Source organism: Eubalaena glacialis, chromosome 15 (assembly GCF_028564815.1).
Source record: "Eubalaena glacialis isolate mEubGla1 chromosome 15, mEubGla1.1.hap2.+ XY, whole genome shotgun sequence".
NCBI classification, from domain to species: Eukaryota; Metazoa; Chordata; class Mammalia; order Artiodactyla; family Balaenidae; genus Eubalaena; species Eubalaena glacialis.
This window is the reverse complement of record NC_083730.1, coordinates 66,954,895-66,969,270: the sequence shown is the minus strand read 5'-3', so window position 1 is coordinate 66,969,270 and position 14,376 is coordinate 66,954,895. Positions and strand designations below refer to the sequence as shown.

The following is a 14,376-nucleotide window of genomic DNA, read 5'->3' as shown; positions in this document are numbered from 1 at the left end:
CATTTTTATATCTTCTTTAGGAAAATGTTCAAGAGCTTTGCCCATTTTTAAATTGGGTTGTTTGGTTTTTGTTGTTGAGTTTTAGGAGTTTTTCATATGTTTTGGATATTAAACTCTTATCAGAGGTATGATTTTTAAATACTTTTTTCCCGTTCTGTAGGTTGTCTTTGTACTTTCTTGTCAGTGTACTTTAATGCACGTTGTTGATTTTGATGAAGTCCATCTTATCTTTTGCTGCTTGTGCTTTTGATGTCATATCTGAGAATCCATTGCCAAATTCAGGGTCATGAAGATTTACCCCCATGTTTTCTTCTAAGAGTTTTATGGTTTTAGCTTTTACATTCAGGTCGTGTATCCATTTTGAGTTAATTTTTGTATATGGATTGACGTGGGCGGCCAAATTCTTTCTTTGCAAGTAGAAAATCCAGTCGTAGCAGTACCATTTGTTGGAGAAATTGTTCTTTCCCCATTGAATGGACTTGGCACCCTTTTCAAAAATCAGTTGGCCAGGGAATTCCCTGGTGGTCCAGTGGTTAGGACTTTGTGCTTCCATTGCAGGGGGCATGGATTCGATCTCCGGTCGGAGAAGTAAGATCCCACAAGCCGCAAGACGTGGCAAAAAATAATAATAATCAGTTGGCCAGAGATGTATGAGTTTATTTATGAACTCTCAGTTCTATTCCATCGATCCATATGTCTGTCTGTGTGCCAAGACCACACTGTTTTGATTTCCATAGCTTTGTGTAGTGGGTTTGAAGTCAGGAAGTATGAGTCCTCCAACTTTGTTCTTCTTTTTCAAGATTGTTTTGGCTATTCAGCATGCCTTGCAGTTCTGTATGAATTTGAGGATCAGCCTTTCCATTTCTGGGGGGGGAAAAAAGCTGTTAGAATTTTGATAGGAATTGTGTTGAATTTGTAGATCACTTTGGGTAGTGTTGACATCTTGAAAATATTGTCTTTCTATCCACGAACACTGGATGTCTTTCCATTTATTTAAGTCTTCTTTAATTTCTTTTAGCAGTGTTTTGTAATTTTTGGTGTACAAGTCTATCACCTTGGTTAAATTTATTCCCAGTTACTTTATTCTTTTAGATGCTATCGTAAATGGAATTGCATTCTGTTTTTTTTTTGGCTGCGCCGCGCAGCTTGCGGGATCTCAGTTTCCAACAGGGATTGAACCTGGCACGACAGTGAAAGCGCTGAGTCCTAACCACTGGACCACCAGGGAGTTCCCTGGAATTACATTCTTATTTGCTCACTGCTGGTGTATAGAAACACAACTGATACTGTGTGTTGATCTTGTACCCTGCAAATTGGCTGAGTTTTATTAGCTCTAATAGCTTTCTTCTGGAATCTTTCTATATATAGGATCAGGTCATCTGTGAATGGAGATGGTTTTATTTCTTTCTTTCCATAGCCCACCTTCTCTTGCACCACGGCATGCATACCTTTAACCCCTGACTCATCCTAAAATAAAACCCCTGTGTTTTCATAAGAAGTGTTAACCAGTAAGTAGCCCTCTTGAACCAAGTTACTACCCTGAAGGATAATGGCAGTCTTAAAGAGACTGGGTCTTCAATATTAAAAACCAGTCAATAGGGCTTCCCTCGTGACACAGTGGTTAAGAATCCGCCTGCCAATGCAGGGGACACGGGTTTGAGCCCTGGTCCGGGAAGATCCCACATGCCACGGAGCAACGAAGCCTGCATGCCACAACTACTGAGCCTGCACTCTAGAGCCGATGAGCCACAACTACTGAAGCCCGTGCTCCGCAACAAGAGAAGCCACTGCAATGAGAAGGCCGTGCACCACAACGAAGAGTAGCCCTTGCTCACAGCAACTAGGGAAAGCCCGCGCGCAGCAACCAATACCCAACGCAGCCAAAAATAAATAAATAAAATAACTAAATAAATAAATTCATTAAAAAAAAAAAAACAAAACACTAGTCAGTAGCATCCGGTTGTAGGTGAGGGTACGTGAGGCCACTTGATGGCTGCTCAGGGCAGATGGACACGGAGGCTTTGATTCAGGTGCAGGTGCCCAGAGCACACGGGGCGGTGTTAGAGCAGGCAAAGGGCCCAGGGAGCTCCGTGAGGGCGGACGGGCTGTCTGCTTCTTTCTGTCTTGTGTCCTTCCAGGCCTGGCACATGGATGTTCAGTGTGCGTTAAATGAGTGAATGAATGAAAGCCACAAACGGCAGGATGAAAGCTGCCTGGTGATTGTAGCACGTGGATTTTTGCTTTGTTTTATATCTTTTTTGGGTTATGGACGGACCCCTTTGAGAATCTGGTGAAAGCTGTGGACTCTTTCTCCAGAAAAACAACATATATTAATGTATTTACATATAGTTCTGCATATACTTTGAGGATCTTTAATATCTGAGACCCATTCCTGTCACCGAAGTTAGGACTTCTGACTCCAGTGTAACCCATTGCGTTCCTGATCTTGTTTTTATGGAGCCTGACTGGGGAAGCAGAAAGCTGCTGTGGCAGCCAATGCTGGGGCCTCCAGGGCTAGGACTGCTCTTTGAATCAGGTGCCAGAAGACAGGCGGCAGAGTAATTTCCAGAGCTCCTGTTCACACTCGGGACAGGTAGGGCTCCAGGAGACCATGGCCACATCAGGAAGTGTCCTCTTGGCATCTCCCTCTTCCTACCCCTCATGTCAGCCTCACACAGAACGGAGCCTGCTAGTGTGTGCTCCATCTTAGAGTTGAAGCAAACCCTCCCCAGTGCGCTGGCAGTTCTTGTCATGAGGAGGACTGTCACAGGGTGACAGTAAAGGACATAAGGACGTAAGGAACATCTTCTCCATCTGTTGATTGGGTTGGCCACACCTTCCAGGCTCACAGTGGTCCTTGAGCTGAGTTGGTACCCAACCACTTCAAGATTTATCTGCCTTCCAAAGTGAATGCTGCTTTGGGCTCAGCCCTTCTACCATGAAGCCCGAGGAAGGGCACCGGACCAGCACTGAGAGCTCCCAACCGTGCTGGGCCCTGGGCCCGAGGGGCTGTGTGGTCAAGCCATGGAAGAAGCCAGTCCACAGCCAGGCCCGTCCCATGTGTGGTGTTCTGGGGCTCGGACCCGTGGAAGGGGCCTTCAACTGAGGTAGAAAACAGCACGAGGAGTGACAGGCTGTGTTTTGACATGTGAGGGCTCCTGCAAGGCCAGAGTGTGGCATTAATGGTCAGGTGGCCATCAGAAGTCTCCCAGCCCTTCTACCTTCCTGGACTGCACCCAGCCGGGCTCTGCTACTCAAGAGTCCCTCAGGCGAAGCCCTCGTCCTCGCCCCTGTGCTCTGCAACGTGGACTCAATACTGCTTTTCTGCCACTCGCTTTTTGCACTGTTTTTATCATCTAACAGACATTTGCTGAGTGTCTGCCACGTCTAGACAGTGGGTTATTTATTGTCTGTCTCAGTGAAGAGGGTAGGAACTGCAGTCGATGTGCAGCACATCTCACTGAACTGATTAGGCAGAATTAGCAGAAGGTATCCTGTGAAGACCATCAGAGTCAGGAGTGAATTGGCAGGGGTGCGGGTGGGATGTTCTGGCACCTTCCTCTGCATTCTCCCGTGGTCTTCCTCGCTGCTTGGGACCCTTCACAGTGACGTATCAGACTTCGAGTCTCCAGGCCTTCCCCTCATCTCATCTCTCTAACAGGCATCCTTCCCATCCCCCGTTGGTTTTGAGAGGACCCTTGTTACTGACAGGGTTGAAAACCCACTTTAGTACAGTGCTTCTCCATGCTGGTTCCAGTTCTCCCCGGAACCAGCCAGAGGACAGTGACAGCTGGTCGGGGGCATGATCGTGGGGTGGGGGCTGGGTCTACTCAGGAATCTCTACGCCAATAGCAGCTACTGTTTACTTCGCTGAGTGTTGTGGTTAACACTTCCATTTAGTACTTCCTTTAATTATTGCAAGAACCTTCCAAAGTCAAAAGGAAACGGAGACTTGGACAACTGGAACAGTTTGTCACAGTAATGAAGCCCTAAAAGTGGCAGAACCAGGACATTGGTCCAGCCCTGCCCCACTCCAAAGGTCATAGCGTGAGTCACCGCATGGTGCCACCCCAAGCCTGCTTTCAGCAGAGACTGCTTACCTCCCGCTGTTGTAGATCTTAGATCTTAGTTTCAGGTGTGTCCTGAGTACACAGTACAGAATCCAGCCCATCTCCAGTGGCGGCCGACCAGAGCCCTTCCTGCTCTCAGTGGCGGAGTGTGCAGCTTTATAAGGCCGTTTATGGGAGCTGGGATTGTCCTTAAGGTGTGTTTGACTTTGGTCAGGGTTGCTTATGTTCCTTCAGTTGTGGAAGCAGAGCAGAGATCCAAGGTTTCTTAGGACCAGCTTGGCGGTGCTGAGCAGTAGCCTGGAACATGGTTTTTAACATCTTACGCTGTGCAGTCGTGTGGTCGCACTTCCAGTACATCACGTCCCTGTATCTGTCATACAGCCCATCTCTGGGGAAGACCTTGGCAGGTTTGAGAAACTGAAAGGAAGCCACTGTGATTGGGGTGAGGGTCAGAGATAGGAAGAGTCAGGGACCAGAGGAGGCAGAGCCTTGGAGACAGGAGTTTGGATGTTGCTGTTGTGCAAATAAATGGTGTTGGGGGTTCAAAGGCAGAGCAGTGACCTAATTATCTTTATGTTTTCAAAAGGTATGTTTTCTACTGTCCTTAGGCCCTTGTGCCTGTCACTTCTGTCCTCAGAACCTTGTTGCTTACTCGGCCATCTGTCCCTAGCACTTGCGGACAGCAGCCTGTCGTTCTTTCTCTTTTCCCTGATTCTGCAGACTTCCCTGGAAAGTTTACAAGAGCCCTGCGACATGGAGTGCGAAATGAGCAAAACCAGCCTCCTCCTTCTGAGAGTGCTGTGTGGGGGTTGGGGACGAGGGGGAGCAGAATGGAGCCCCCATGGGGCAGAGGGGCAGCGGAGCAAGAGGGAGGTGAAGTCTCCTGCTTCAGGTGCCTCAGGGCATCAGTGGGAGGGGACTGGCCCGGGGCCATTGACCTGGGCCCCAGGAGTTCCTTGGTGGTAGGTGGGGACCAGGCTGGGGGAGAGGAGGGGTTGGGAGCTGGGCTGAATGGTGAGGGTGGCAGGGGATGGAAGGTGGCTGGGCTGGTAGAGCCAGGCACTTGGGGGCGAGGGCGGGGCACCTGGAGGAGGGGGCATTAGCAAGAGGTCTCAGCGTGTTCCTAGCCCCCAGACTGGAGGAATAAGCTCAACCAGGATGTGGGAGAGGGCTGCTGGGGCCAGGTTTTCAGGAAGGTGAGATTTTTTCTGGCACATTTATCAAATATCAGCTAAGGCAGGCTAAGATTACAAACTTCAGGCAAAATATATGCACTCTGGGCATCCAGAGTCCAGGTGAAGATAGAAAAGCATAGATAAAAGACAGAATTCCCAAAGTATTTTTTGTAGGATGTCAAATGAGTGGAGCAAACAAAAACTTCAGTCTTGGGGAGAAGCCGTTGATCCTGACATCTGCCAAGAGCACCCGTCAGCCAAAACTGCATATATTTGTTTCTTTTTAGTCTCAGCTATTCTGGCCTTAGTCTTTTTTTTTTTAAAACATCATTGTCAGAGTCTTATCTGGCTCTGAGTGCAGGCCTACCTACAGACTGCCCAGGGACCCTCAGGCCATCATCCCTTTGCACCGCAGCGTCCACCTGGGCGTTAGCTCACCTGGTCCCTCTCCCCTTTGCTCACCGCATCTTCTTTACAGGCACGCACCCACACACCCTCTTATTTGTCCTTGCCTTTTCTTTCTTGCTTTCTTTGGAAAATTTTTTAATTAATTAATTTATTTTTGGCTGCATCGGGTCTTCGTTGCTGCGCGTGGGCTTTCTCTAGTTGTGGCGAGAGGGGGCTACTCTTCATTGCGGTGCGCGGGCTTCTCATTGCAGTGGCTTCTCTTGTTGCGGAGCACAGGCTCTAGGCGCATGGCTTCAGTAGTTGTGGCACGCGGGCTCAGTAGTTGTGGCTCGCGGGCTCTAGAGTGCAGGCTCAGTAGTTGTGGCATGTGGGCTTAGTTGCTCTGCAGCATGTGGGATCTTCCCAGACCAGGACTGGAACCCGTGTCGCCTGCATTGGCAGGCGGATTCTTAACCACTGTGCCACCAGGGAAGTCTCATGTCCTTGCCTTTTCTTATACTTATTTCAGTACATTGATTATATTGTATTTTCCGTAAGTCATTTTGTAATGGTGTCAGTAGTTTTATATCCATGAATTTTCATTTCTTTCCTATTTCATTATTTTAAAAATAAAGACAGGCAATCATTTTCTTAGCTGAAAAGGAAATAAGGAAAGAACATTCTCTCATATGTTGGAGAGAGAGCGTGTCAGTGAGGCTCCCCACATCGGTGGCCTTGTTGTGCTCCAGGCACGAGACAGCTGGTTCCTGCAGTGAAGACTTGAGGAGGCCAAGGGTCTGGGGGAGGTAGGGGTGGGGGTGGCTGCAGGGCCTGGGTTTGTAGTATCCCAGCAGCTACTGCCTGCAGAGGATTCTCTCTGCTCACCTAGGCCCCATCTTAATTTTTGTGTTAAATGAGTTTCATCTCATGTCTTAAGTTTGTGCTTAAATATTTTTTTTAATGGAATAAGATTGGACACAAGTCATGACTGCAGATCCCCATTGACTTCAGCTCCCTTTGATCTTCAGCTTTGTGATTTCTGCACAGTCTCCACTGCAGCTCAAGGTTCCATCTGCCGTAGAGCTTTCCTTGGATCCGATCTGGCAATTGTCTTCACTAGAGATAGCAATGTGGTCATAATCAGAGTTTTCCTCTTTTATGACTTCTGTACAGTAGGAAAAGAATATACAAATTATAAAGCTAAATCTTTGGTACACTTCAAAGAATATGAATTTATTCTTAATTATCAGAAACGGTGTGATATCCTAGTTATGAATAAGAAAGACATTTCTCTTTCTGCCACCTATGAATAAAAACATTGTTACTTGGAGAAGGGGAACAATACTTGAACTCTAAGCACTAATCTTAAAACAGTCTGTATTTTTTTTTTTTTTTTTAATAAATTTATTTATTTTTGGCTGTGTTGGGTCTTCGTCGCTGCACACGGGCTTTCTCTAGTTGCGGCGAGCAGGGTCTACTCTTCTCTGCGGTGCACAGGCTTCTCACTGCGGTGGCTCCTCTTGTTGCGGAGCCCGGTCTCTAGAGCACAGGCTCAGTAGTTGTGGCGCACGGACTTCGTTGCTTCGCGGCATGTGGGATCTTCCCGGACCAGGGCTCGAACCCGTGTCCCCTGCATTGGCAGGCGGATTCTTAACCACTGTGCCACCAGGGAAGCCCAAACAGTCTGTATTTTAGAAGTCTACTAAAGACATTTTAAAACTTAACTCTTATATTAAATTAGTTTATTCTTTCCCCCAAATTTTAATTTCCTTTTAAGGCAAAACAAGAGAAAACATGTCTTTTCAGTTGTAATTTTTTTTTCCACTGAAGTAACAAGTCTTAAAATAGAATTACCAGTTGTTAACCTTCAAATTTTAATTGTTCCACCAACTTAGGTGTTAACGTTGAGTGATGACATAAGTTTGAAAATAAATATAATAATTTAATTTATAAATACGTGTAGTTAGCTTTTTACACCTTGTTTTTCTTATATACATATTTAGTACTTGGCTACAAACATCTGAATACTATAGTGCATTTATTTTTGTCTTGCAACTTTTCATTATATAAAATCTAATTCTTAATTACTGTACTAACTCTACAAGCCGTCTTACAGTAAAGTTGAATTTGTAGTTTTCCTAAATAAGAGGAATTTGAGTCAGAATTTAGACTGGGAACTTAGGGACCCTCTCCCCCATTTTTTTAAATTTAAACTGAATTTATACTGTGTTCTAACCAGGGAGCCTCAGGGGATAACACTCTTTTCCGTTGTCATTTTGGCAAGTACTCCCGAGTAAGCCGGTCTCCACAAGGCGAGAGGTTCCATTTGGTAAAAGCGCTGTTGTCCATGTAAGTGTTGTGACTGCAGTAGGTTTGGGGAATTAAGCAGTTGGTGTGCTGGTTCAAGCATCCCGGTGAGCAAGTGGGGTGATGAAGTCAGCAACGCAGGGTGTGGGGGAGACCTCAGGGCAGGGATGCGACGTTAGGGCAGAGAGTGGCTGGGGAGCCAAGGGGTCCTCGTGCAGCTGGGCTGTGCTATCCTGGCCCCCCTGCTCCAGCCTCCCTTACAGGAGGGTGGAGTGTGTGGAGGATCAAGGGTGAGCCCTGCAGCAAGAACCCTCTGAAAAGGCGGCCACACAGCCAAGTTGCTGACTCGCAGCGTCTGCTGAATCGAACTCTGGCCCCCGCAGCAGCTGCTGACGGTGCATTTCCTTCTCCGTCCCCAGCTCTTCCCCAGCCTGAGCCTTCGATTTCGTGCACAAGTCAGGATGAAATCACCACCTGGACAGACTGGGTGGGCACGGGCACAGTGTTCAGTCCTCTGTTTCACACCGGCGTCACCTAATAAGCACCGCGTCTCCCACCCCCGTGAGCCGAGTGATGTCCTGGTGCTTCCATACAAATGGCTCATCTCGTGTGGACCAGGAGCCATCTTAGAGCCTGGAGTTTGGTTTTAAGAGTGCAGTAACCGGCCCTGTAACCTGAACGCCTGGGAGCCAGGAAGGGCAGGTGTGGCTCTGCCTGGGGCCCCGGGCACCTCCGGGCCCCTTGGTCACTCCGGGCCAGCAGTCAGCTCTCTAGCCCAGCAGCTTTAGCAGAAGATGCCTTTTCCCAAATGAAATACTGCATGGAACCCCATAGATGTCAGATTAAAAGGTTTTTAATATAAAGGTGTTTTGTAAATTGAGATTTACAAGAATTAAGAAGGCAGCTGGTGGGGGGGGTCGACTTTTACGATGGGCAGAAAACACTGGAAATAACGTGAATGGTAGATACTATCTTGTGTTAACCCCCCTCAACCAGCTCACTTCTGAGTGTACTTTGTTGCGCGTGGTGAGAGGTGTGTTTTGCCCTTTACCTTGCAATTCTCGGGGGCCTTCCATCAGACACGTGGGACAGAAGTTTCGTTACAAGGAAAGCACGTGAGCAGCAGCCAGGGCAGCACAGAGTAATGGGGCAGGAACGTGCTTGACTGCTTCTGATTATAACTTTTATAAAATACACGTTTACAAGATTGAAGTCCCAATCTGACATCTGTTGGAGTTTAAAGCACCTCCTCAGAGCTCAGGGTCTGCAGACAATTTGAAAACCACACCCAAGTCAAAATTGGCTGCCTCCCCTTGATGAGCAAAGCAGCCCCTGGCTGGTGCCTGTCCTCTGGCCGTAGGTAGAATTCCTACCACCCTGAAGCTGAAGGTTGGTCTGAAAAGGTTCTCGGAGCTGGGCTTCTTTCCCCCGAGACTGGCCCGCTGGGAGACGCTGCTGCGGGGGAGGCAGCGGACAGGGTGTTCTTGGCGGCGGCAGCTCCTTCCCGTGAAATGGGGTGGAGATGGCTTTGTTTCTTTTAATGCACTTTCTGTGTGAGTTGAACTGTTCTCAGAGTCAGGTGTTCATTCTGTGCTGTTGGAGTCAGTAGCCAATCTGGGGGGAAAAGGCTGCCTCAGAGCACGTTCTCACGGCTGAGCAGAAGCACCCTGGGCTCGTTGGTAGCACCTCGTGTCTTTGGCACGGCCTGATTTTATTTATTTTATTTTTGTCTGCATTGGGTCTTCGTTGCTGCGCGCAGGCTTTCTCTAGTTGTGGCGAGCAGGGGCTACTTTTCATTGTGGTGCGCGGGCTTCTGGTTGTGGTGGATTCTCTTGTTGCGGAGCACGGGCTCTAGGCACACGGGCTTCAGTAGTTGCAGTGTGCAGGCTCAGTAGTTGTGGTGCGCGGGCTACAGAGCTCAGGCTCAGTAGTTGTGGCACATGGGCTTAGTTGCTCCGTGGCATGTGGGATCTTCCCGGACCAGGGCTGGAACCCATGTCCCCTGCATTGGCAGGCAGATTCTTTTTTTTTTTTTTTTTTTTTTAATAAATTTATTTTATTTATTTTTGGCTGCGTTGGGTCTTCCTTGTGGTGTGCGGGCTTCTTATCGCGGTGGCTTCTCTTGTTGCGGAGCACAGGCTCTAGGCGCATGGGCTTCAGTAGTTGTGGCTCGTGGGCTCTAGAGCACAGGCTCAGTAGTTGTGGCGCACGGGCTTAGTTGCTCCGCAGCGTGTGGGATCTTCCTGGACCAGGGCTCGTACCCGTGTCCCCTGCATTGGCAGGCAGATTCTTAACCACTGCACCACCAGGGAAGCCCACAGCCTGATTTTAGGTCTAAGCACTGAGAAAAATGAGAGTCCTAAGAACAAAATGTGTAGGTTCTTTCAGTGGAATAGCATGTGTGATTTAGTTTTCAGAGAAAACGCTGACTTCGTCTTCTTTCTCCCCCTTACAGGTGGGTGACATCGTGAAAGTCACAAGGATGAACATAAATGGCCAGTGGGAAGGTGAGGTGAACGGGCGCAAAGGGCTCTTCCCCTTCACGCACGTCAAAATCATCGACCCTCAGAACCCGGATGAAAATGAGTGATGCTGCTGCCCTGTGCCTGCTGCTTCATCGTCCTGCCCCACACGCCTCCTTCAAGCGGAGAAGCGTCCTCTCGGGCAGGTCACACGCGCTGCCAACGTCCAGCTTCTGCAGCGGGCAGCCTCCCACACATTGGAATGCTCACAGTGGCTGCCCCGGCATTTGTATCATAGTCGTGTTGTCAAAGAGTAGCTGATTTTAGAGTTCTTTGGATCATAAACTGGAAACACTGGTGGAGGCACACAGGTGAGAGGAGGTGCCGAGGACAGGGCTCCCTTCCGGCCAGCGCCCCGCTTGTCCCTGGGCTGACCCAGGGTCCCAGGGGAGCTCGGGCCCACAGCGAGGCCTTGCCGCTGGAAGCCATGGGTGGTTCCGTCGCTGGCGTGGTTTTCCGTGAAGAGCAGAGGAAGTGGACCCTTCAGAAGAGGAAATTCTGCCCTAAACTCCCCACGTCAGGCTTTGCTTTTTTTTTTTTTTCCCCCTCTTGTTTGGTTTGGTTTTAGAAGACTTAATTAATTAGACTTGTGTGTTCTGAACAGGTTTTTAAGTAGCAGGTTAGCTTTTGTGATGAGACGAGGGATGGCACGTGCCTCTGAAGCTGCTGTCACCGCAGGAGCACAAGAAAAAGAGCACTGAGGCAGAGGCCTGTACTGTCTTGGTCGCCGGTGGTACCTTGTGTTGCCAGATAGCAAACAACCACCACCACCACCACCCAGCAGTTGTGGGCTTCCAAGCTGCGTGCACAGCCTTTTGGACGACGTTGTCCCCGCAGGCATCAGAGCCAGGGGCGGGGGGGGTGATGTGATTCACCTTGTTTGCTGGCTTCCTGTCCAGGCTTTCAGTGAATGCACCCCTTGAAAGTATAGGACCCAAGTTTCCTTAAAAAGTCGTTGAATTCACTAAGAAATCTTTAAATTCCACTCACTGAGGCCCAGTTCTCCCTGCCCCAGCAAGCTCCCCAGGCTGCCCAAGAGAGATGGTGCTGCTAATGCTGGTTCCATGGTTCTTGTGTCCACACTGCTCTCCAGCAAGAAAGTGTAGGCTCTGGGCCTTGGTTGATGCATTTGATGTCTAATGAAATGCATCGTTAACCATTACTGATTTGATGTTAAGGTTTCCCTGTTGGCTAAAAGAGGCCTGTTCATACAAGTCAGCTGGTACCAGCGTGTGACCGATCCCACGTCTATAGCACACGGCCGACTAGAATTCTGGAACCTTTGTGTAGTTCGGTGTGCCTGCCCTTCTGGACCCTGCTGAGGACAGGCCTCAGCTGAGAATGCGTCCAGCAGCCCTGGGGGTGTGGTCTCAGCCTGATAAGTAACTGTCCTCCCTAAGCATCTGCTGTAGCCTTGGCCCTGGCTCGCAGGGGTCTTGGGTTTTGAGGTTTCGAGCAGTTATTCTGGTCAGAACCAGCAAGGCCACCATGTTTCAATTTCTCTTTAATCAAATGTTCCATCAGGTAGGTAACCATCATATTAAAAGACTCTTGAGGGTGCTCACATAGCCCTGTCTCTCTGTGGTTTTCCTGGAAAAGGCGTCTTTGTGGGCTCTTCCTGATCAGTGAGAGCTGTGACCACCTTGCTCCCAAGGTGCCCGTGTTGCAGTCACCTCTTGTTCTGGGTCCAGGCCCAGCCTAGCCCCACGGCAAGTGGCATGTGTGTGGCTGGGCCCCTGCCCTCTGCCTGGGGATGATGCCTGCCCTGTGGCCTGTAACCCAGTACCCGAGGGGGTCTCTCACGGAAGGGGGGGACGTGTGCCTTGTCCAAAGAGCACACACCCTAAGGCCTTGTTAAACCACATTTAGCCGAGAGGCTGGGCACCTTTGGATGGCAGTAGTTGGCTCAAGTATAAGAAGTATATGGCCTTTTGGAAAGCAAGGTTTCCTTCCAGCCATGTCTGCTGACCAGTAAACAGCGTGACCCGCCTCATGGGGATCACTTCAGAATCAGAACACCCTGCAAACCTAGGTTTACTTCAGAAGGCATCTGTTCAGTCCGTCAGCCCAGGTGCATGTCTCCAGGGCCGCCCCAGAGATTCGGAGCCCCAAATAAGGTGAACCTTGAGCTCTGAACTGGAGATGTGTGCCGAAAGTAGTACCTTTTTGAATTAGAACCTTATTAGTTTTTTAATCAGCCAGGGTAATTCTTTTTTTTCACACTAAATATACAAGAAACAGCCCACTGCCTTGGCTTTGGGCCTGGGCTCCCCAGGGGTCTGGGAAGACTCTGCTTCAGAAAGCGACTCAAATCTTCCAGAGGCATGGGCTTCCCTCCTGGGCAGGCTTCCTCTTAGGACTGTCCATTATTGCTACTTGCTCTGCTCTACTGTGTGTCACTTAAGAAAATGTGTGGATGTTAAAGTAGCTCACTGGGGAAGAGAACAAATTATGTGCTAAAGGAATTGACAGTTTGATTAAAAATTTACTTATCCTGGAAAGTGAGTTGTCCCTGTCACCTCTGCCCGCTGTTGCTGCCCGGGGACACAGCTAATGAAGAGGAGGACATGTGGACGGACTGCCCTTCGACGACTTTGTCACCCAGATAGGACCCCTTCTGTGCTCACGGTCAGGAACCTGAGGAGAGAGGGCCAGCTGCTCCCTCCTGAGCCTGAGCATCTGGCCTGTGCTGACTCCCTTCTCCAGCTGTTTACACACAAGGCGGGCCGGGACCGGCGGCCACTGCTCTTGTAAAGTTTGCTCAGAGGAATATGAACATTTTATTTTTGAAAAGGGATGGTGTTTTTGTGCCAGGTGTTTATAATTTAATCCTTTAATAATATTATGTTCATTAACCTCTTAAAATGAATGAATCCTGATTGTTTTCACACCGAACCCGAGACACCACCGAGCTCGCCCTCAGCCTCCACCCTCTGGGACCGGAGGCCTGTGTCCCTGTGGCTGCAGCCAGTGGCCCCGAGCTGGGCGTGTGCTCTCACGGAGTGGAAGGACAGTCCTCTGAGACAGGGTCGTGGTCTCTGCGGGAGGAACAGTGGCCTTGCTTCTTGACGGTCTTCACTGTGTGTTTTAAAATGACAACAACACAACACAAAACTCTTTTGACCTGTAACTTAAAGATCATAAACTTCAGGCAATAATATTTTATGTGTAAGCTTTTAAAATTATTTTTGGGGGTCATAGCTTGTTTTATTTTGTGCTATAAAATTAACAGTATTAAATGACTTATATTCTTAGAATACATGGAGTGTCTTTTCTTAACAGATCAGTGCCTTTTTATTTTTGTATTCCATTTTACGTTACTGGTCCCGGCATCAGACCCTTGTTTCCATGGCCTGTTTGTACATTGTCTCAATAAAACTTGCATCAGCCGGCGGTGGCAGCGGCTTTCGTGTTTCGGTGTCTCCTCAGTGCTGCCTTGGAGGCCCTTGCCCCCCCCAACCCCCCCAGCAGTTAAGCACCTGCTGGGACACCTGTGAAGCAGTGGCCAGCTGGTGCTTCTGCGAGTCGCCCTGCCCAGCCCTGCTGCTGTGGACTGAGTGGAGGGGAGGGGCTTGGCACCGGCACCACTCACACCCTGGCCTCCCGGGGGCGGGGTGGCAGTTCCAGGCCCGGCATCCTCCAGGGAACTTGGGTGTCCTCCCTCTAATGGGTGCCTTGTCTGAAGCATAAGTTTCAGAGCAGCCTCGTCCCTGGTCAGGGCATGAGACCCACCTGCCTTTCTTAAATCCTCTGCTCCTGTCTGTGGCCCTCCTGACAGGCTCCGGGACCTTCAGCTAGAGATGTTGGGGGGCCCGCTGATTTCCCTGCCGACCCCCAGCCAGAGCTGTTCCCGCACCTATTTGTGTGCTGAGAGAGGTCCAAGTGTCGTCGTGGTAAAACCTCCAGGAAGGTGCA

General features: G+C 49.3%; 1 protein-coding gene across 1 annotated transcript in view; it reads left to right on the top strand.

The window, feature by feature from the left end:
• Nucleotides 1–13,865, top strand: part of CRKL (CRK like proto-oncogene, adaptor protein) — a 30,915-nt gene extending 17,050 nt beyond the window's left edge. The window contains exon 3 of the mRNA XM_061169939.1: nucleotides 10,395–13,865. Coding sequence (XP_061025922.1) covers nucleotides 10,395–10,529 — 135 coding nt within the window. The 3' untranslated portion in view covers nucleotides 10,530–13,865. The remainder of the gene's footprint in view (nucleotides 1–10,394) is intronic.
• Nucleotides 13,866–14,376: the final 511 nt, after the last annotated feature.